This window comes from Bos javanicus, chromosome 27 (genome assembly GCF_032452875.1).
Source record: "Bos javanicus breed banteng chromosome 27, ARS-OSU_banteng_1.0, whole genome shotgun sequence".
NCBI lineage: Eukaryota > Metazoa > Chordata > Mammalia > Artiodactyla > Bovidae > Bos > Bos javanicus.
In genome coordinates, this window is record NC_083894.1 from 31,353,623 (window position 1) to 31,377,874 (window position 24,252).

The following is a 24,252-nucleotide window of genomic DNA, read 5'->3' on the forward strand; positions in this document are numbered from 1 at the left end:
ATCGTCCAAAAGGTTATCATTTGTTTTCACTGAAAATCTCGTATCATCTGAAACAAGCTCCAAGCAATCAATTACTCAGTCAATAGATACTGAATAAATACCTGTCACAGTATTACAGTAAGTGTTGTTGCAGAATCAGAAAACGATTAGCTATGGCCCTTCCAAGTGTCTGCAATCACACTGAGAAGGCAGAGCTCACAAGCACGGAATATATACATATGCATAGAAAGTGAAAATGAAGTCGCTCGGTCGTGTCCGACTCTTTGAGACCCTATGGACTATAGCCTACCAGGCTTCTCTGTCCACGGGATTCTCCAGGCAAGAATACTGGAGTGGGTTACCATTTCCTTCTCCAGGGGATCTTCCCGACCCAGGGATCGAACCCAGGCCCCCGGCACTGGAGGCAGACGCTTTAACCTCTGAGCCACCAGGGGATTCTCCATACATATGTATATATATACATATATATATATGAATTTTACTCACATGAAAATGTAAGCAGAAGCATAAAGAGAAAAAATAATAAATCACTTTGAGCAAGGAGATGAGAATTGTCTATAAGATGTTACTGAAAAACCTGAATGAACCTTCTGGCCAACCCAGCACAATCCGGGCCTTGTAAGAGTGTAGGATCTTCAAAACAGAGGGGAAAGAGGGAAAGTGGGCATTTCCTAACAACAGAATTTACTGGATGAAGGCAAGGAGAAAAGCATTACCTCTGTCAGCATTAATGGCTCAAAGGAAAAGAGAATATGGAGGGAAAATACACATAGCCATAGCTAGGATGAGGCCAGACCAAGGCAGGCAGTGAAAGCAGGTAGATACCTGATGACTGAAGAAACAAAATACAGGAGATATTAGAGAGTTTGGGGCTCTAACGAACTGGAAGGCACTTGCTTGATTCAACTGTAAAAACAATAGAGCATAAATAATGAAGCTGCTGAGTTTGTCAGAAGGAAAGAGAAGACTCAAAAATAAATGTCCTAGTGTGAGAGATTAGAAGAATAGCAGTAGTTACTGGGATTTTTTTTGCTTTTTTGATTCCTTTTTTAATTGGTAAAATATTTGTTATTAGAATGGGGGCCAGTGGGAGGCGTGGAGATTATACTGATTCCTGACTCACTGAGTCTGAGGAGGAAGATGGATATCTAATTGGAGCAGTCCCTCGGTCATTTAAAAAGTCTGTCACTGGTTCACATTAACTTAGAAGACAGGAGGTGCCTGCCGATTTAGACACTGTCCACTTGGAGTTGATAACTAGTCCATTTGGTATATGAGCCCAAGGAATCACAGATAAAATCTTGACAGCCCTTATGTTCACCGTGGGAGGCATAAAGAAGTGTCAGATATTTTGGAAAAAAAAAAATAGGAGTTATATCATCACATAAGCTAGTGGAATAGAGCTTTTTAAGAGGGTGTTCAAAAGAGAAACACACACACACAACTCAAGGAAGGTGAGGACTAAGAAGACACTTACAGGATAAGAAGTTCATTGGAAACCCTCCAAAAGCACAGTTTCAGTTGAATGATCTGATACAAACTAGACCATCCCCAGGTCTTTTTTAATGGAGCTCTGTAGTCCTATCAAAATAATAGCTATTACAGTTCATTTCTAATTCCCTCATAACTATCGTATGTGTTCCTTTATTTCTGTTTGTCTTGTCATTGTTTCTTCAACTCTGTCTAGGAATTTATCTTATTTTGCTACACAAAGTAGCCCATCTGCTGTCATTTTGAACCTGTGGGAAGCTCGTCATCAGCACGATGGTGACCTTGACTCCCTGGCCTGTGCCCTTGAAGAGATTGGGAGGACACACACGAAACTCTCGAACATTACGGATTCCCAGCTCGATGAAGCCGACTTCACCTACAGCAGGCAAAACGGACTCTAGTCCGCTCCCTCTCCTGAGAGAGTGACGGCCAGCTTTGGGACATTTGCTTTCAATGGGAAAGAAAGAGGCAGCTTTCTGCCCAGTGGCATTGGGGAGTTCAGCCTTCATTTATAATCAGTCAACATCCCTGATTGAAGACACTGAATTTGATATAGGTAAAATATATTGGTAGGGAAAGTACTAGCTCTCTTAAACATAAGACGGTTCTACAGTCTCCTCTGAATCCATACGTGGGTTCACACTTGAGGGACTGCTCAGATTTGGAGTGATAAGGATAAAGTGAGGGCTTATCTAGTAGAAGTAACTGTGGGGAAAGATGAGCTGTAGCAAAGCTGGGAAGACAGAGATTAAATCAGTGCGTGTTTTGAAAGATTTTTAATGATGTGCCCCAAAGGACCGGCTGATGCTGGTACCAGACTGTCAAGAGTTTTCTAACCAACTGGCATGGGAGATGTTGGCAATCAGTGTAAACTGGTTTTAGAAGTGAGACAGGGTTGCCAACTCATTTGTAGACTTCAACGGTGTCGAGAAGGGCATTTAGAATTTCAAATCTGAGTACACCACACCAGCACCAATTCCCTATCTATCCCAGCCACTTAATAGGTCGAGAGGTAAGAGAGACCACACGCTCGTCTTGTAGCATACCTACCCCACCTTCATTTTCTCCAAGGACAAATCTATCCACATTCTTTCTTCCCCTTACACTAGAGGAGAAGTTTCAAGGAACATAGACTTTTCAGTATGGGAATTTATTTTTTCTAGCTTAACAGAACCATCTCTAATTCTCAGCTAAGCCACTCAAGTTGCAAAAGCTATTAGAACACAGCTTACACACAGATTTAGAGACAAGAGGGGTCAAATCAGATCCAAGGAAACATGAATTGCAGATGCCACAGGCCTCAAGCTGGCATTCCAGGGTGCAGGTGCTGATTCAGTTCCCCAGCATGGTGGTTATGAAGGGATGAGGGGTTTCATGGTCCTTTACAATCCAGTTCTTGAATTTTCTAGCCTTTTGATATTGTGTTCCAACAAAATCTCTCCATAGAGGCTATAGGTCATCCTCGTCTTGCCTGTTAAGAAATCAGCAAAAGATCTTTGCTCTAAATGTTATCTGACTACATAGACACGAGGAATACTTCTACCACAATGTCTCAGAAACTACACACGTTGTTCAGAGAGCCTTCACGCTCCAATAATTCAACCTCCTTCAGTATGTTTTCTTTAAGGACCATTAACATAGTACACTATGTTTTAAATGAAAGGCAACAATATTGTGGAGAATTGAAATCTACAGATAACACATGACCCCCATCTTAACACTTCACTCCATCTTTTATCCTGTTTATTTTTGACAAAATGTCCTGGTAGACTAAAGATGAATAGATTTGCTCCTGCTCATCTTTTGGTTGATGTTTTAATTAGCTGTCCAGAATCAGGACAACCAAAGTCAAGGACCTAGATTAACCCCAGGTTGAACAGCTACTTAGAGGTTGACTCAATTAGAATAAAAATAGTCAGGGAATGGGGGAGATGGGAAATACTTGGCAGTAGAGATACAGTCAGTTTTTTAAACAACATAGATCCCGTGTTTAAAAAAATGAATCTCCACCTAAGTGACAAACAACCTTAAAAAAAAGTAAGTTGAATTTACAATATCCTGGGTAAGGCTTTGAAGAACTCTTTAATGTGTTGGCCATTTTCTCTAATGAATGTGTGGTACAAAGGTCCCCTGTATTTGATAGAAGGCTTTGCTACATGAAATTCAAAAGCATCTTGCTTTTCTCAGGAACCAAAGGTATATTATATAGAACAAGTCCTCTTAGAGCTTTTGAGCATATTTTCAAAATACCACCTCCATCAGGAAAACACCTTGCTAGTGTACTCCAGTTGTTTATTCCTTCTAGGGAGCAAAACAGAGAAAGTGCAAAAGTGTAAATCATTCGCTACCCCGATATGCTTTGAGATAGAAGTGGAAATTGATGGTCAGTCTCCCACACTTGATTGGCATGGGTGGTATATGCAAAGAATCTGCACTGAACCGCTGAATACGAACTTAAAGAAACACAGTGTAGAGCTTATATTATTATCCATCTTGGGTGATTTTTGTTTTAAATATCCTACCCATTTTTCCTCTTCTCTTCTAATTGGCCTTTTAATTGTTTCATCTAGTCTGTGAATCCACACAGATCTTTTTTAGATTTTTGATACATTTTTTATATTTTAAAACAGATGGAAAATGTCAATGTTTTCCCTAGAATCTATCTAGATTGTTTTAAGAATTTATTATCAATCCCTGACTGTCTAGAATTTCCTCCCTTTTTTTTTTTTTTTTGGCCTGAATTTTATAAATAAATGTGATAAAGGAAGCAAAAAAACATAATTCACCTCAAATTTCAGCCCAAAGTTCAAATCCACCTTTCAATCCATTTTGTTTCCTCTTTACATTTCTCATTTCTTCCAGGATCCCATGTAGGATTTCTACAGGTTTTCTACAGTAGGAGATTATGTGTCAGGTCAGGATTGTACAGTATTTTATAACAGAATTCCAAAGAGAACCCATGTTGTTGAGATTTCCAGACCAAGATGTGTTTGTGTGTGGCAGAAGAGTATGAAACTGCACATCAGATAGACTTAGCTGGTACTTGAACTTGTGGTTATTCACTGCAACCTAAACCCTGGTTTGATTTTAATACTTTCCTATCATCTTGCGTTTCTTGAAAGGGATTCACTCAGTCTAAGCACTTACACTCAAAGTCTTATTGTCCTAGAGCAAAATGAAACAATAAATTAAAGATGATCCTTCATACTTGGTAGGCAACTTAAAATTTTTACAGGATAGCCCACTTAATGCCAAATCTTTCAGTGCTCAAATGCATCTAAGTCTAATAGTCCAGCCTCAAACATGACTTAAAAGGAGCCACCAAAACGCTGCATTTCCCAGCTTCACCAGACTGCAGCCCCATAAAGGTAATTTACAGTTTTTAGCGCATTGCTTGTGCAGCTTTCCAGGCTTACATTAAAAATCCTTTAAGCCAAAAGGAAGCTCACTCTATGGATTTAAATGCAAACTTCATTTACCGGTGCAGGAAGTCTCATAAAACTCAGATGTACTCCCACAAAAATTTTATTGGCCTTTTTGTAAGAGATGAATAGGAATTGACAGTTCTCTTTAAAGAGCGGGAACTTCTCTTTTCTGTTATTTTTATTTCCAGCTGCAGGTGTTCTCCTTTGCCACAGTCCCTGTTTATTTTCAGTTGACTTAGAGAAGTTATGAAGTCAAATCACGAAACAGGGTTCTCTTTGGATTAAAAGTTCTGGATGTATTGTAACAGTCTCCCTTGATAGAAATTCTCAACATCGGGATTGATAAGAGAATGTTAAAAAGAATAGAACTGGTTGAAGATGGTATTGTCTACTTTGCAAACATCTGACCAATCTACCTGTGAATTTCAAACTGTTACGCCTTTGATATGCTTTGGGTTTTCTCTTTTTGCCACCTTCCCTTCAATTTCTTAATCCCCCTGTAAAGGTGTTGAGTCAGATGTGTTAAAGGTGAAGTTCTCTCAGAGGGTCTTTGTTCCAGGTCCGTGAAGGTCACAGGAACTGTGGAGGAGCTGAGAAACGATTTTTCTGGCCCTCGGTGTGGCCCATTTCCATTAATTTTCCTCATGAAACATTGCAGAGTTCTGAATCCTTGGTAACTCCCATTGACTGGACCAGAGATGACACCCACAGCAAATGGGAGAACACCATATTGTCCTACAGAGAGTGACGCATTCTATGATCCCTTTGGTGTTAGTTGCCATAGTGCTGTAATTACAAAAATTGATGCTTTAGCCAAACGCTGAATGGCCACTGTTTCCGCCGTTTCCACTGTTTTGTCTGCATAGAACTTTCCTGAACTACAAGCAAAAATGTATTTTGTCAAATGTCACAAAGTGAAAATGTTACGAATCTTAGGTGTGTTGCATATTTTGTGTTTTTACTTTCCTAACTTCTTTCAAAAGCTGCAGTTATCAAGCTGTTTGGCTGTGTTGACAGCATGTGGTGTTTTTGCAAAAGCAGTTCTAGGAGAGCCAGCGTCTACCATGGACTCATCACATCCCCAACTCCAGGCCTGTCGACAAAATCGAGATGGCAATTCACGTGCTGTAATTTTTTTCAAGAAAGAAAAGGGGATGGAAATCAGACCTGGCTGTTAGTCACTAGTGTGTAGTACTGTGATCTGAAGTAGGAAATTTAACTCACATAGAATAATTGTGGTTTTTGAAGCAGCTACTTTGATTTTTCCTTTTGCTGTGAAGATCATGGATTTGGAATGTCCTCACGAGGTGGGCCTAAGACAGTGACACCAAACTCCATGTCTTGGAACCCACCCTCCATCTGAACCCAAAGATTAAAAAGGCAGTAAGCTTCATGTTTAGGCCAGAGATGCAAAAGTTCCTCCCCCTCAATCCCTAATATTGAGTTTGGCAAGGGGTATTTTTTTTTTCCAAAAAGTTAAATGAGAAACTATATCACTAAATTTGGTAATGTAGTTCTTTGCATGAATGGAAATGTGTGTTAAATGATTTTACAAAAGGCATGATAATAATGAAAATGTCCTTTGGCTTCAAATTGTGCTTAGCTGCCAAAAGTATTTCCCTATCTGAAGCATTATTTACATCCAAATTCCTAAATTGGACAAATTATATAATCCCATTAAAATCGGATATAGAGAGCAGGTAGAAACATGACTGCGGTTCTATTGAGTCATGAAAAGGAAAGGTGATATTTGAGAATTTGTGGACAGAATATCATGCCTTCTGACCCCATTACTGAAACAGATACTATAACCAGAAATAGATCTAATAATTCTAGTATTTCTCCATTAGCAGCTCTGATGATACTTAAGGGGAAGTCACCTCTTACCAGGAGACTTCCATTTAAGCTTCATCAGAGGGTGACTAAAATATCTCCATCGGAAACACCTTCCAAGGCCTGTCCTAAATTATGTTGACCGCTCTCATTCAAAACTTCTCTGTAAGAAGGTGGGACACACTCCATCTGTGGAAATTTTCCGGTCAGGAAAACAGTTTCCTCCTTTTCTAAACTGGAATAAAGGCCAACTTAACATTTCCCATTCTTCAGAACTGTATCTGATTGGTGCATGCAATCCGGTAAGTCTCAACCTAGAAATATTGCAAACATAAGCAGTTAAGAGGAAACTGGATAATTCTTCCTGACTCAAACTAAAAAAAAAACAAAAAGAAAAAAAGATACATATAAGTAATGCTTTACCTCCACTTCTTTATGGAAGAATTTTTAAAAGAGATTTCCTTTTGTTCTGTTTATTTTGGGAAAGTGTGTGTGCGCATATGTGTGTGTGTCGGGGTGGGGAGGGTGGTTCTTTGAAATGACTCATATCTCAAACCCATTCCACTCTCAACATTCATTTGATGTGTTCAAAGCCGGAAAAAAAAAAAAAACAGCAGAACTGAATACTCAATCTGACATGAAGCTGAAGGAGTGAACAAGCCAGAGGAGAGAGTTTGAATAAAGCATGGCCTTGGCTTCATACCGCCCTTCTTGTGCCTTGTATTATCAGTGTAAATTCTGAATGTTGTACAGTAAATCCTTGGATGGACTTCTTAGAAAAGGCTGCACTGGCTTCTTTTTCAGCACATGTACATATCTATAAATATATATACATATATATTTGGTAATGCCAAACAGCTGTGTTATATTGTATTGAACAAAAATGGATGGTTTGGATGTTTTATGTAGAGTTTGCAAAAAAAAAAACTGGATGGTTACAGACTTTTCAAGATAAATGTACAGACATAAATTCCTGCATATCAGTTATTTATGAATAAAGAGTCTTTTATTGACATTTTAGGATACTCCACGAGTGGAACTTTGAACTCTCAATGAGAATCCCTTCTACACACTTCCTGACACATCCATGCTGGGGCTGGAATGCCTTCCATATCAAGGACAATTTCCAGTATATTGAACCTAATTAATATGTTGAACCTAATGTCTCCTGTCCTCAAGAAGAAGATAAAATGAGGCACATGGAAGCAAAGATGAGACGATCATTTTTTTTGAGATGATCTCCTAAATATTTCTAGACCACTTCAACACACATACACATCACCACCCTTGGGATTATAGTTTTATACAGTCTTAAGATACCTGCCACATCCTAACTGGGATACCATTTCCATTATTCCTCAAAATGCTTGCATTATTTTTACAGACACTCTAGAAAATGTTCTGCTGCTCCATGGGAAAACGTTAAGAACATAAGTAATGTTGTACACTTCAAATACATCTTGACTGACTGAATCTGTTTTGAATGGCTTTTAACACATTATTGACCAGGGGATTTTTGCAGAAACTAAGGCCTGTGCTGGCGATTTGTTATGTATGTGAATATTGAAATATCTCCAGTCAATAACGTTCAGGTAACAAAAGATGTATGATTGTGCCTCTGGTCAATGAGCTGTTAAAATGCTGAAAGTGCCCAAGAATTTAATAACTACTTAACAACTCGTTGGAGCCATTTTCAACAGTATGATTTACTAGAAGATGGTTTCCAATCTACTTCAATGAGTTGGTTGTCAATGAAAAGGCCAAAAATTGGCTTAAACCAGTGCTTTCTAAAACTTGGTTTTTTAAACCATTTCACAGATAACAGGTTTTGTCCCAAAATTAAGTTGGAAATTTATAGAATAAAATGTTCTCTAGATTTCTGAAAATCTTTATGTGTACAATGGATCTAGTGTCTATGACGGAGCTCTGAGAGGAGTATAGGTAACATTTCCTCAACTTTGGGGGTTCTTATGGGTCTAATAGGAATGGGTGTGAATACTCACCAAGTGGCTGTGAGTTGTTTCAGCTATCCTTTTTGACCACTTTAAGGTAGACAGCACTTTAAGGCTAATTAAAATGTTTTTAAGTTACTGGTGGAATAATAGTTGATTCTAATTAACTTAATCTAGGTAAATTAGTATGATTAGGTACTAATTGTTTCAGCTGTTCCTAATTGCTCAGTTGTTGCGGTTGTGTCTGACTCTTTGTGACCCCAAGAATGATAGACCACCAGGCTCCTCTGTCCATGGATTTTCCCAGCAGGAATACTGGAGTGTGTTGCTATGCCCTCCTCCACAGGATCCCTGACCCAGGGATCAAACCCATACCTCCTTCATCTCCTGCATTGCAGGCAGAATTTGTTTACTGCTGGGCCACCAGGGAAGCCCATGATTAGGTAGAACCACCAACAATTTCAGAATTATTTGAAATCATTACAGCAAATAAATCCAGCTTGACTTTGTCAGAACAAATTTTAACTAGATAAAGGCTGTGTGGACTGACACAAAGGTCCATACCATGTATAACTAGCTCGTTCTGACGGGAACTTAATAGATCAATTTGAACTGTTATAAAGAATTGTTAAAAAAATTATTTTGAATAGTTTTATAAAATTTTAAACTCTTCAAAATAATTTTTTTAATGTATTATCTAGTTAAGAACCAATTCTGGATGCTTGGGGCTGGTGCACTGAGATGACCCAGAGGGAGGGTATGGGGAGGGAGGAGGGAGGAGGGTTCAGGATGGGGAACACAGGTATACCTGTGGCGGATTCATTTCGCTATTTGCAAAACTAATACAATATTGTAAAGTTTAAAAATAAAATAAAATTTTAAAAAAACCAATTCTGAGTGGATTAAGCTACCTTGGGCTAATCTAGGTATGTTCTGTGTAGCCAACATTTGTTAGAATTTCAAACTTATTCTGATAGGGATTGCTCATTCATTTAAGACTTATTTAGCATTTACTCAATAATAACAGAATCTGGGTTCAAATTTTCCCTTTACCATTTAGCACTGACAATTTAGCATTGATTTAGCCTGGAGAATTTAATGGACAGAGAAGCCTGGCAGGCCACAGTCCATGGGAATGCAAAGAGTCAGACAGGACTAAGCGACTATCACTCACTCACTCACTCACTCATGCAAGACACTTAATGGACTTCCCTAGTGGCTTAAAGTTAAGGAATCTGCCTGCAATGCAGGAGCCACAGTTTCGATCCCTGGCTCAGAAAGATCCCTTGGAGGAGGGCACAGCAATTCACCCCAGTCTTCTTGCCTGAAGAATCCCATGGAGAGAGGAGCTTGGTGGCCTATAGTCCATAGGGTGGCAAAGAAACACAACTGAAGTGAGTTAGCACACATGCACACAGGACACTTCATATTTCTACTTTATTTCTAATACAGGGGTGATCATAGAAATTTAGAGTCTTTCCAGTGTCTGAAGATTAAATGGAAAAAAAAAAAAAATACAGGTAAAGCCCTTAGCACAATACATACTACTTAGTAAGCAACAGTGAGTGTTAGCTTTTGTCTTACTTTAGAGAGGCCGTATGCAGAGCAGCCAACAAAATGTGTATCAAATCAGCAAAGGCTGGGGAGTAATTGGAATCTACCATTCTCTGGATATATGACTTTGGCCAAGAAACTATCTTTAAAAGGAGATAATCATATCAAACTCTCTGGACACAAAGTAAATGTTCTAGAAATAGTGTAATGCCTGAACACATCTCCAGCTGTCTCTGGCTGGGTCTGGTTCTGAACAGAGATGTTCTAGAACAGTGGTCCCCAACCCCTGGGCCATGGACTGTTAGGAAACAGGCCATACAGCAGAAGGTGAGCAGCAGGCAAGCAACCAAAGCTCCCTCTGCCGCTCCCCATCTCTGGCGTTGCAACCTGAACCATTTCTCCCCCTCCACTCTCCATCTGTGGAAAAACTGTCTTCCACGGAACTGGTCCCTGGTGCCAAAAAGGTTGGGGACCACTGTTTTAGAGTGGTCCCTCATTTTACAGTTGTCGCTCACTATGGGAGGGATTCCAGAACCCCTAGAGATATCAGTCAAGCCCTACAGATGCTCAAGAGGCATATAGAAGATGGCACAATACGTACATGTAACCTATGCCCACTCTGCTGGATACTTTACTTTTTTAAACAGTGTAAAGTCTTTATTGAATTTGTGACAATATTGCTTCTGTTTTATGATTTGGTTTTTTGGCCTCAGAGCATGTGGGATCTCAGCTCCCCGACCAGGGATGAAACCTGCACCCCACGCACAGAAAGGCGAAGTCTTAACCACTGGACCACAGGGGAAGTCCCTTCTCCTGTATACTCGAAGTCATCTTTAGCTTACTTATAGCTAATAGAGTTGATCCTTGAACAATATGGGTTTGTACTCTGCAGGCCCCCCTTATACATGGATTTTTTTTTTCAGTAGTAAATACTACAGTGCTAGAAGATCCATGATTGAATCCTCAAATGCAGAGGTACCATGTATGCAGAAGACTGGCTATAAGTTATACGTGGATTTTTCACCTGAGTCCCTAAGCCCTTCATTATGCAAGGGTCAGCTGCACAGAATAAATGTGTTATGTAAATAGTTGCTGGTGTGCAGCAAATTCAAATTGTTTTTTGGAACTTCATGGAATTTTACAATATTTTCAATCTTTGACGGACTGAATTCACAGACAGGGAACCCACAGTACGGAGGACCAACTGCAGGAACAGTAAAGTTCCAGGGCCAAAGATGTACTCAACCTCAGTGTCTTCCTGATACCTGAAAACTATTAAAACAACAACAACAACTATCCACGAAATAAGGAAAAAGAACTTTGCTTTCAAATATAAAAGGTTAATGCTTAATACAGGCTTTAAAAATACTAAGTTCCCATTTTCTACCCACATAGAATGGTTTGAGGAGTGAATGAGGCAAATGATGAGGCAAGTTCTTATTAAAAAGGTAACTATCAGGAAGACAAAGAATACTTTGTTTAAAATGACAATGATCTGGCATAGAACAGGTGCTCCAGTGAGGTGACTCATTTTCTGATTTTCAGACAATGGCTTTAAAACATGACAATGTTCACAATTTAAACATCACAGAGCCGCCTGGGCACCATCACCTGTCTGTGCCAGACCCTCTCTGCTACAAGTCAGGCATTAATTAATAAGACTGACTCATCCTTCAGGAAGCTCACACCCTGATAATCCAGAATCCCAGGAGTCACAGGAGACATGGGTTCTATCCCTGGGTCAGGAAGATCCCCTGGAGAAGGAAATGGCAACTCACTCAATATTCTTGCCTGAAAACTCCCACAGACAGAGGAGGCTGGTGGGTCCAAAGGGTCACAAACAGTCAGACAAGACTGACTGAGCAAATAAACAAACCAAACAAAGCTGATAAACCAGAAGAGTTTCATACCATCAAACAAGAGCTATGAAGGTAGACTGCTAAGGGGAGATGGGGGAGTAGACCAGGTGTGTTGTGTGAGGGAACATTACACAGCCAAGTTGCCACTGGGCTAAGATTTAAAGATAGTTTATTATTAACCTTTTGTAAAAACCCTATAATCTGTGGCTTAAAGTAACCATTTCTTATTCTTAGAAATTTATGGGTCAGCTGGGGGGTTCCACTGATCTGATTCTGGATTGGCTGATCTTAGCTAGACTCATCCATGTATGTGCAGGTACTGGGGAGGTTAGCTGGGCCATTTCTTACAGACAAGGCTCTTCATAAACTCTGCTCCACGTGCTTCATGATCTAGTAGGTTAGGCTGGTTATGTTATGATAAAGGCAGAAGAAAAAGCATGTCAAGTCTTTTGAGACCCAGTCTTGCAACACCACCATTTTTTTAATATTCTAATGGCCAATGTAACTCACAAGACCAGCCCATTCCAGAGATAAGGAAATAGAATCCACCTCTTGAGGAGAATCACTACAAAATCACAATGCAAAGAATGTGGATACAGAAAGGGATAGAGAATTTCAGTGGAAGTTTCAGTCTCTCCATCAGAGGTAAGAATTTGTCAGACAAAAAATAAAGGAGGGATACAATACCCAAGACATGGAAGCAAACTAGTGCATCAATAGTGGAATAGATAAAGATGTGGTACACACACAATGGATTATTACTCAGCCATTAAAAAAAGAATGAAATAAAGCATTTGTAGCAACATGGATGGAGAAGGCAATGGCATCCCACTCCAGTACTCTTGCCTGGAAAATCCCATGGATGGAGGAGCCTGGAAGGCTGCAGTCCATGGGATCGATGAGGGTCAGACACGACTGAGCGACTTCACTTTCACTTTTCAGTTTCATGCATTGGAGAAGGAAATGGCAACCCACTCCAGTGTTCTTGCCTGGAGAATCCCAGGGATGGGGAGCCTGGTGGGCTGCCGTCTATGGGGTCACACAGAGTTGGACACGACTGAAGCGACTCAGCAGCAGCAACATGGATGGACCTAGAGATTCTCATACTAAGTAAGCCAGACACACATGATATCACTGGAATAAGTGGAATAAAAAAATCCAAATGAACTTATTTATAAAACAAACATAAAGAGACCCACATAGAAAACAAACTAATGGTTACCAAATGGGAAAGGTGTGGGAGGGGGGGGTTAAATCAGATGGTGGGAATTAATATACACACACTGCTATATATAAAATAGATAATCAATAAGGACCTACTGTATAGCACAGGGAACTATACTCTATTTTCTAATAACCTATAAGGAAAAGTAATCTGAAATATATATATATATATATATATATCTGAATCATTGTGCTATACACCTGAAACTAACACAATATTTTAAATTGACTATACTTCAATAAAAAATTTAAAAATATAAAGGAAGGAGAACATTCAAAGAGGAAGGTTAGCACTGATAAATATATTAATATGTATGTTGTTCAGGAGAGGTGACCATACTGTTTTTCATGCCTCTATGACCCACTGGATTTTCTACAATAGGATTTTCCAAACTTCTATGATGTTTTTAGGTACTGACCCTATCATTAGCCATGTTTGGGAAAAACTGAGTTAATCACATTTAGAAGGTTCCTTACCATGAGTCCGCTCAAAAGTTTTTGCATAATAATAGTAATCAACACTTTCTAAATAGTTTAATGTACTAGGCACTTTACATGAAATCAAACATTTACTCTCCTAGTAACCGATGAAGTTTTATTCACATTTTTTGTAAGCAGGGACATTCAGTGTGGAGATTCCTTAAAAAACTGGAAATAGACAACCCAGCAATTCCACTGCTGGGCATACACACTGAGGAAACCAGAATTGAAAGAGACACGTGTACCCCAATGTTCACTGCAGCACTGTTTATAATAGCCAGGACATGGAAGCAACCTACATGTCCATCAGCAGACGAATGGATAAGAAAGCTGTGGTACATATACACAATGGAGTATTACTCAGCCATTAAAAAGAATACATTTGAGTCAGTTCTAATGAGGTGGATGAAACTGGAGCCTATTATACAGAGTGAAGTAAGCCAGAAAGAAAAACACCAATACAGTATACTAACGCATACATATGAAATTTAGAAAGATGGTAACACAAATATGCGAGACAGCACAAGAGACACAGATGTATAGAACAGTCTTTTGGACTCTGTAGGAGAGGGCAAGGGTCAGATGATTTGGGAGAATGGCATTGAAACATATATCATATGTGAAACAAATCGCCAGTCCAGGTTCGATGCATGATACAGGATGCTCAGGGCTGGTGCACTGGGGATGACCCAGAGAGATGGTATGTGGAGGGAGGTGGGAGGGGAGTTCAGGATGAGGAACACGTGTACACCCATGGCGGATTCATGTTGATGTATGGCAAAACCAATACAGTATTGTAAAGTAATTAGACTCCAATTAAAATAAATATATTAAAAAAATAATGAAGGTATGCTAATATGCATTTTTAATCACTCAACCAAAGTTATTGTCTGCACCATTTTCTAAGTATCTATTACTACTAATTCCCATCTAATGAGAATGTAGTAACATCTTGCAGTTCACATTTTGGGATTCACTTTTCTAAAGAAATTTAAGAAATAAATTGGGTCCTCATCTTAATTTAGTCCAGATTAAAAATCTTATTTCTTTCTCATCTACCAACCCATTTCTTAGCACTTTGCAAAATCTCTCCTCCAAACCCATGACAACTTTTTAATATTTTCATTCTTGCCTGTGAATGTTTGATTTAATCACATTCCACTATAACTAACTAAAAATACACTCTTAAAACTGATGGGGATGAGTTATTTGTTCAGTCTTACAAAGACCACTTTTAAAAGCTGGAGGCACCTTATAATTAAGTGATCAGTATCAAATAACCTTGCTGTCTTTAAGCTCAGAGAAAAATTCAGTCTATCCTTCCTTTCAAAAAGGTAAGTGTTGGGACTTTCCTGGTGGTACAGTGGTTAAGCATCAGCCTGCCAATACAGGGGACATGGGTTCAATCCCTGGTCCAGGAATGTCCCACATGCCACAGGGCAACTGACCCCGTGCTGAGCCCACTTACCCTAGAGCCCTGTACTGTGCAATGAGAGAAGCCACCACAAAGAGAAACCCTCACACCACTCACTGCAACTAGGGAAAGCCCACTCAGCACAGACCCAACTTAGCCAAAAAAAAATAATAATAATAATTTTGAAAAGATAAGTGTTGGGTATTCAGTTGTAGATGAGATGCTGTGAGGTTAGATGAAAAGAACCCAGAGTAGATGAAGAAGAAAGTACACAACATTGTAAATCAACTACCTGTGCTCAGTCACTTCAGTCACGTCCGACTCTGTGTGACCCTATGGACTGTAGCCCGTAGGGCTCCTCTGTTCCTGGGATTCTCCAAGGCAAGAATGCCCTCCTCCAGGGGATCTTGCCAAACCAGGGATCGAACCCACAACATCTCCTGCAACGCAGGTGGATTCTTTACCACTGAGCCACCCTGGAAGCCTGAATCAACTATATTTCAATTAAAAAAAAAAAAACTCCAAGGAAAGTTCTAATGATAGCTCTCAGGCCTATCAGTAGGGTATCAGACAATTCATTTTACTTTTTGGGTCTCAATTTTCATCTCTGTAAAGTCAGTATGATGAATATCCTGTCCCACTCTCTATATTTGTCTACAATAGGGATCCAAAAAACATTACACGTAAAAAATAACGTTATATTCTACTAAATCCTCTGTAAGTATTTTAACCAAATGAGAACTGTACACTGTCAATGATAAAGAATCTGAAATTAATTTTTTAGAACAAATTATTGTTAGACAGATTTAAGGGACTAGATCTGATAGAGTGCCTGATGAACTATGGACTGAGGTTCGTGACATTGTACAGGAGACGGGTTAAAACCATCCCCCATGGAAAAGAAATGCAAAAAAGCAAAATGGCTGTCTGGGGAGGCCTTACAAATACCTGAGAAAAGAGAAGCAAAAAAGCAAAGGAGAAAAGGAAAGATATTCCCATCTGAATGCAGAATTCCAATGAATAGCAGGGAGAGATAATAAAGCCTTCCTCAGCAATCAATGCAAAGAAATAGAGGAAGACAACAGAATGGGAAAGACTAGAGATCTCTTCAAGAAAATTAGAGATACCAAGGGAACATTTCATGCAAAGATGGGCTTGATAAAGGACAGAAATGGTATGGACCTAACAGAAGCAGAAGATATTAAGAACAGGTGGCAAGAATACACAGAAGAACTGTACAAAAAAGATCTTCATGACCCAGATGATCACGATGGTATGATCATTCACCTAGAGCCAGATATATTGGGATGTGAAGTCAAGTGGGCCTTAGAAAGCATCACTACGAACAAAGCTAGTGGAGGTGATGGAATTCCAGTTGAGCTCTTTCAAATCCTGAAAGATGATGCTGTCAAAGTGCTGCACTCAATATGCCAGCAAATTTGGAAAACTCAGCAGTGGCCATAGGACTGGAAAAGGTCAGTTTTCATTCCAATCCCAAAGAAAGGCAATGCCAAAGAATGCTCGAACTACCACACAATTGCACTCATCTTACATGCTAGTAAAGTAATGCTCAAAATTCCCCAAGCCAGGCTTCAGCAATATGTGAACCATGAACTTCCAGATGTTCAAGCTGGTTTTAGAAAAGGCAGAGGAACCAGAGATTAAATTGCCAACATCTGCTGGATCATCAAAAAAGCAAGAGAGTTCCAGAAAAACATCTACTTCTGCTTTATTGACTATGCCAAAGCCTTTGACTGTGTGGATCACAATAAACTGTGGAAAATTCTGAAAGAGATGGGAATACCAGACCATCTGACCTGTATCTTGAGAAACCTGTATGCAGATCAGGAAGCAAGAGTTAGAACTGGACATGGAACAACAGACTGGTTCCAAATAGGAAAAGGAATATGTCAAGGTTGTATATTGTCACCCTGTTTATTTAACTTATATGCAGAGTACATCGTGAGAAACACTGGGCTGGAAGAAGCACAAGCTGGAATCAAGATTGCCGGGAGAAATATCAATAACCTCAGATATACAGATGACACCACCCTTATGGCAGAAAGTGAAGAGGAACCAAAAAGCCTCTTGATGAAAGTGAAGAAGGAGAGTGAAAAAGTTGGCTTAAAGCTCAACACTCAGAAAATGAAGATCATGGCATCTGGTCCCATCACTTCATGGGAAATAGATGGGGAAGCAGTGGAAACAGTGTCAGACTTTATTTTTCGGGGCTCCAAAATCACTGCAGATGGTGATTGCAGCCATGAAATTAAAAAATGCTTACTCCTTGGAAGAAAAGTTATGACTAACCTAGATAGCATATTTAAAAGCAGAGACATTACTTTGCCAACAATTGTCTGCCTAGTCAAGGCTATAGTTTTTCCAGTAGTCATGTATGGATGTGAGAGTTGGACTGTGAAGAAAGCTGAGCACCGAAGAATTGATGCTTTTGAACTGTGGTGTTGGAGAAGACTCTTGAGAGTCCCCTGGACTGCAAGGAGATCCAACCAGTCCATCCTAAAGGAGATCAGTCCTGGGTGTTCATTGGAAGGACTGATGCTAAAGCTGAAACTCCAATTCTTTGGCTACCTCATGTGAAGAGTTGACTCATTGGAAAAGACCCTGATGCTGGGAAGGATTGGGGGCAGGAGGAGAAGGGGATGCCAGAGGATGAGATGGCTGGTTGGCATCACCGACTTGATGGACATTGGTTTGGGTAGACTCCAGGAGTTGGTGATGGACAGGGAGGCCTGGCTTGCTGTGATTCACGGGGTTGCAAAGAGTCAGACATGACTGAGCGACTGAACTTAGAACTTATTGTTAGACTTTGGGCAAAAAAAAGTATAAGTGACCCATACTTCTTCCTTCATCTTCACTGAGACCTAGGGTTAAATAATTTGGTTAAAATGCCCAGAAAAAGAGATGGTCTCTTCTTCTAGCATGGTAGCTCAAAACCCAAATACTTTGGGAGAGATTATCAATGAGTATATTTTTGAGTACATCATAAATGAAAAATCATATAAAATACTAATATCAACTATACATTTATTATCACTGAAAGAGGTTAATACTTTCTCTTCTTTTATGGGCCCATACTATAGTTTCTTTTTATCATCCTTTACAATCTTGGCAAAAAAAGGAATACCACTTACCATTTAATTGTGTGTTCTACTGGCTTACAGCTATACCCAAATGTTGGGTTTATTTAAAAGTATTTAAAATATTTATTGCCTACTATCAGGGAAACACTTGTCAACTACAAATTGGCATTTGCCTTCTACCTCTACAAGGATTAAATCATGTGCTGCTGCTGATTTTCAACATCCCCTGAAAGGAGTTCAGGGTGGAGAGCAGAAAGGCGGCTTTCAGTGCTCTGGGAAAAATTGGCAGAACAGGTCTTCAGATAGTTAGACATTTTTGGAGCTGATTTTATGAGCCAATTCTTGTTTCTCCTTATATCTTGAAAAGCACCAAAATCCTTCATTCTGACATCTGCACCTCTTGACTATCAGGAACCTTCTGAAAAAAAAAAAAAAAGTGCTGATCGTGTTCCCTCTTCACCAAAATCACTCATATACCAAGCATCTCCTACCTCTTGGGCTTCCCAGGTGGCTCAGACTGTAAAGAATCTGCCTTCAATGAGGAGACTTGGGTTTGATCCCTAGGTTGGGAAGATCTCCTGCAGAAGGGGATGGCTACCCACACCAGTATTCTGGCCTGGAGAATTCCATGAACAGAGAAGCCTGGGGCTTCCCTCTTAACTCAGTCAATAAAGAATCTACCTGCAGTGGAGGAGACCCAGGTTTGATTCCTGGGTTGGGAAGATCCCTGGGAGAAGGAAATGGCAACCCACCCCAGTATTCTTGCCTGGAGAATCCCAAGAGGAGCCTGGCAGGATGGTGTCAGAAGAGTCGGACATGACTTAGCAACTACAGCATCACCACCCCTACATCACACCCTACACCACCACCACACCATCAGCGCTACCTGAAAAGCTGTCTCCTGGACTGGAGTTCCCATTTTGCCCCAAATAAATCTTAACTCACAAAAAAAAAAAAAAAAAGCACAACTTGAGAGTTAAGTCAGCACACTATATTAGGCAGTGGAATACAACAATAATTTCAAGCAGAAGTACCCCACTCTTCCAGAGATTTCATTCTTCTGGCAGGGGATATGGAAGCAAAGAATAAAAATTAAGCATAGAATAAGTTACACACAGGAGACAGGCATGGGATTTCTGGTGGTGTGATTGAGTTGTACTTTAAATAAGGTTGTCAGGCAAGGTCTCACTGAGAAGGTGACTTTTGACTGAAGAGCTGAAGGAGAGGACAAGTGATTCGAGATCATCCCTGAAAGAAGAGGACTAAACACAAGGGCACCTCCATTCCAAAGTCTTGAGGTGGAAGTACACTGGTCTATTCAGGGAACAGCAAGGAGGTCCCTGGGACTGGAGCACAGAGAGAGGAGGAGATGAGCTCAGAGAAGAAAGCGCGGTGAGGATGGATCACATATTATCTTAGAAGGTCCGGACTTGTAGTCATGTGACTTGAGAAGATACTGAGGGATTCAAGAAGTATTGGCATGGATCACATTGGTGGCTTAAAAATATGCAAGCCATACTGAGAATAGCTGCTAGGTAATAAGCACTTAGCAGTGGTGGGTGGAGATGACTGTGGGTTGGTTCAAAGTGGTTGCAGTATAGCTGATAAGTGTTTGGATTATGGATAGATTCTGAAGGTACAACCGGCAGATTTGCTTATATAGTGGATGGTTGTTGGAAAAGGAAGAAAGAAATGATGACCCCAAGGTTTTGTTCTGAGCAACCATGTTAAAACGTACATTTTTGTTGTTGCTTAGTCACTAAGTTGTGTCCAACTCTTTGTGACCCCACCAGGCTCCTCTTTCCATGAGACTTCCCAGGCAAGAATACAAGTGGGTTGCCATTTCCATCTCCAAGGGATCTTCCCAACCCAGGGATTGAAACTGTATCTCCTGCATTGGAAGTAGATTCTTTACCACTGAGCCACTAGGGAAGCCCTAAAATGTGCATAGGGACATTTTAATATAAAAGTTTATAGGCAGTGAGTTTGAAACCAGGGTGCAACTTAAATTTGTTTTCTTGATCTAGGCAATTTAGCAGTATTTTTTAAAGCATGAGGCCTCTGAAGTAGAAATAGAGTGCTTATTAAAAACATACTTTTCTGAGTCTTACACCTCAGATTTTCATAATCAGACTAGAATGAGTACTGGAGATTAACAATCATACTAATCTTGCATTTCTATAACCTTATCCTGAGATCTTCAGGAGCAATAAAATCTAAAATTCACTGCATTAAAACAAATAGTCCGTGGGCTCCTAGAAAGACTTACTCTACATTCCACTACAAAGAAAGGACCAGTTATTTTTGCACTGAAGGACAGAAAATGATTGACAGGCCTGTATCCCTCCTTTGTCACCAGCATCAGTAACTCAAGATATGAAGCCACTAGGGAAAAATAGAAGTTGTGTGGCTTCTCCTATCTCCATCCTTGTCTAAATCTAAGCAGTTGCCAATCCTGAATTTGTTTGAGGATTGATTTTCATTATTATAAAGTGGTAAGCCTGTGGTGGGGAGGGGGTAAAAAAAGTCTGTTTCAATGTGTGAGGCTTCGTTCATCACTGACATGCACAATTCCATTTCTTTTCTTTCTCTCCCATTTTTCCTTCCATTTTCAATATAATTAGACTCAGGAGGACTTGAGATTTGTCTTCAAATATTTGAAAGTCTGTCATATGGAAGAGGGATTAGACTTGTTCTATCTGGTCCCAAATGATAGAAACAGGACAATTTCTGCAGAAAATACAGGGTCACTTTCTTTTGGGGGGAAGAGGTATTCCTTATAGTGAGCATGATTTTCACAGAGCTGTTTTTTTTTTATTTTTAAAGTCTTTATTGAATTTGTTGCAATACTGCTTCTGCTCTAGGCCTTGGCTTCTTGACCACGAGGCATGTGGAATCCTATCTCCCTGATCAGGGATCAAACTGGTACCCCCTGCATCAGACCACCAGGGAAGTCCCTTGGGATGAGATTTTAAAGCATCTTCATCTTTCATTGAAACATTCAAATAGTGTCATGCTCTCTTTGTTGACAGTTTTTTTTTTTGCTTTGGGTAAGTCCTTACCTCCCATGACACCACTCAGATTTTTTTCCTGTTTTTCTTTAAATCAGATTTTTGACTCCTCCCATTAATCAGGTCTTCTTTCCCTAATTTAAGGATGAGCAAACCATCCTGGTAAATCTGAGTGTAAACACTAGGTTTCATCAGCCACAAGGTCTTTGCTGAAAGTAACCAACTCTGCCACCGTAGCAAGAAAGCAGACAAAGACCATGTTTAAACAAGTGAGTGTGGTGGTGTTGCAATAAAACTTTATTTATGGACACTGAAACTTGATTTTCATATAATTTTTATGTGTCACAACCATTTAAATATTTAAAAACTATTCTTACTATTCTTGTGCTCAATAGCACTAATTATTAGAGAAATGCAAATCAAAACTACAACGAGGTACCGCCTCACATGGGTCAAAACGTCCATAATTAAAAAGTCTACAAACAACAAATGCTGATAGGGGTATGGAGAAAAGGGAGCCTGTGCTGTTGGTGGGAATGTAAACTGGCGCAGCCACTATGGAAATCAGGATGGAGAGTCCTCAAAAATCTAAAAGTAGAACCACCACGTGACCCAGCAATCCCACATCTGGACATATATGAGGGAAAAAAACACTAATTTTATAGCATTCATACACATTCATAGCAGCACTGTTCACAACAGCCAAGACATGGAAGGAAACTTAATGTTCGTCGAGAGATGAATGGATGAAGAACACATGGCGCATATACACAGTGGACTACTACTCAGTCATAGCAAATGTAATAAAGCCATTTGCCACACATGGATGGACCTAGATTATCATCCTAAGTCAGACAGAGAAAGACAAATACCACTTATAAGGGTATCACTTATATGTGGGATCTAAAATATGACACAAATGAAGTTATCTGCAAAATAGAGACAGACATGGGAACAGACTTCTGGTTGACAAGGAGCAAGGGGGCAGGGGAGGGATGGATTTGGAGTTAGCAGATACAAACTGCTATATATAGAATGGATGAATAAGGTCCTACTATACTGGGAACTATATTCAGCACCTGTGATAAACCATAATGGAAAATAACACGGAAAAATATGTGTGTATATATATGTGTGTGTACATATATATAACTGAATCACATTACTGTACAGCAGAAATTGTAATTATTTAGTTATACAGATAGTACTTCAATAAAAAAATGTTTATTGTACTTCAATAAAATAAATGTTTAAATCTTAGAAAATGAAAATAAAAACTATTCTTAGTTCACAAATTAGACATAAACAGGTAGCCAGCTGGATTTGACCCAAGGGCTACAGTTTACACCTGCTGCCTTAGCTTCTCATTATAGACCCTTAGGAGGGACAACATGTCCAAAGGACACAATTGGATACATTAAGATCTGAAAGGAGAACCTACATGTTAAGAATCTGCCAAGAGCTGGGGGATAGGAGTGGTCCTTGTGCTAAATCAGAAGTCTTTATATGTCCATGTTTCTATCTAAGTGGGTAGTTTTAAAGAGGTTTCATCTGAAGACATGATAGATGTGCATGCTTTGAACACAAAACCTAGAATAAAAGTCAGAAACTCTAGTAGAGAACTAAGAAGCAGAACTAAATCTGTTAACAAAACTTTTGAGATTGATCACACCCCTACAGGGGTAACAGGTCTACATTTGTCAGAGAGCGAGCTTTTGGGCTAAACTGCACTGTAGCCTCGCTCATAATAAACTTTGACTGCTCAGACACGACATTATTGTCTTGTAAAACCAGAGCATCTCCTGTTATTACCCATTTCAGGCTTAAAGTATAATAGATGACAATAAAGACTCTTTATATGTTTAAAGATTATTTCCCAGCCCATTTGGTAACACTTAATACCATCAAAGTCTCCAAAAGGGAGGAACAAAGAATTTCAATAATGCTTACAAGATTTCCTCAAAGGGAGGTTCAGGTGACAGCTTTTCATTTTGGAGCAACTGGTAGAGAATTCTAAGGTAGTTATCTCCACATTTACTGATTTCAGTGTGTGAGGCCTTATCTATCACTGACACATACCAATTTCCTTCTTTTTCTTTCTATTCTATCTTTTTTTCACATTCAATATAATTAGGCTCAAGGGGACTTGATATTTGTCTTCAAATATGTGAAAGTCTGTCAAATGGAAGAGGGATTAGATTTGTTCTGCTTGGTCCCAAGTGGTAGAAATAGGACCAATTCTGCAGAAACTTCAGGGAGAGTTTATGTTTTTATTCCTTACAGGAAGCATAATTTTTTACAGAGATGCTTAAATCTATGATGAATTCAGAATCTCAAGTCACTGAAGGTGTTCATATAGAAGCTAGACTACTACTTGGAACGGGTTTTGTAAAAAGAACTCAGTTTGAACTACTGGGTCCGAGATTTAGGCAGTGAATTGGCCTTCATATAATAGCAGCTGCATTATTTGACTACTTAATATTGTAAATTGCTGCTGTTGCTGCATCGCTTCAGTCATGTCCGACTCTGTGCGACCCCAGAGACGGCAGCCCACCAGGCTCCCCTGTCCCTGGGATTCTCCAGGCAAGAATACTGGAGTGGGGTGCCATTGCCTTCTCCATATTGTAAACTACTGTACTGAATATACATACTTTAATACTCACAATGATAATTTCTATACTATTTAGTATTTAAACTTTACAAATGATGATACCAAAATCTAAGAGGCTAAGTAGCTTGCCCTAAATTACACAGCTAGTAAATAAACTGCAGATTTGAATCCAGATTTACTTGACACCAAGACCCAGGCTCTTAAAACTATGCTGCTTCTCTGCAGTGGAGGAATGCAGTGAGCTTTAAGGACTTGATATGTACTACAAGATAGCTTTTAATTTAAGACTGACAAAAG

At 39.6% G+C, this 24,252-nt stretch overlaps 1 protein-coding gene across 1 annotated transcript in view; it reads left to right on the forward strand.

The window, feature by feature from the left end:
* UNC5D (unc-5 netrin receptor D) overlaps nt 1-7,774 on the forward strand; it is a 643,560-nt gene extending 635,786 nt beyond the window's left edge. Inside the window, exon 17 of the mRNA XM_061404454.1 lies at nt 1,688-7,774. Coding sequence (XP_061260438.1) covers nt 1,688-1,892 — 205 coding nt within the window. The 3' untranslated portion in view covers nt 1,893-7,774. The remainder of the gene's footprint in view (nt 1-1,687) is intronic.
* Nucleotides 7,775-24,252: the final 16,478 nt, after the last annotated feature.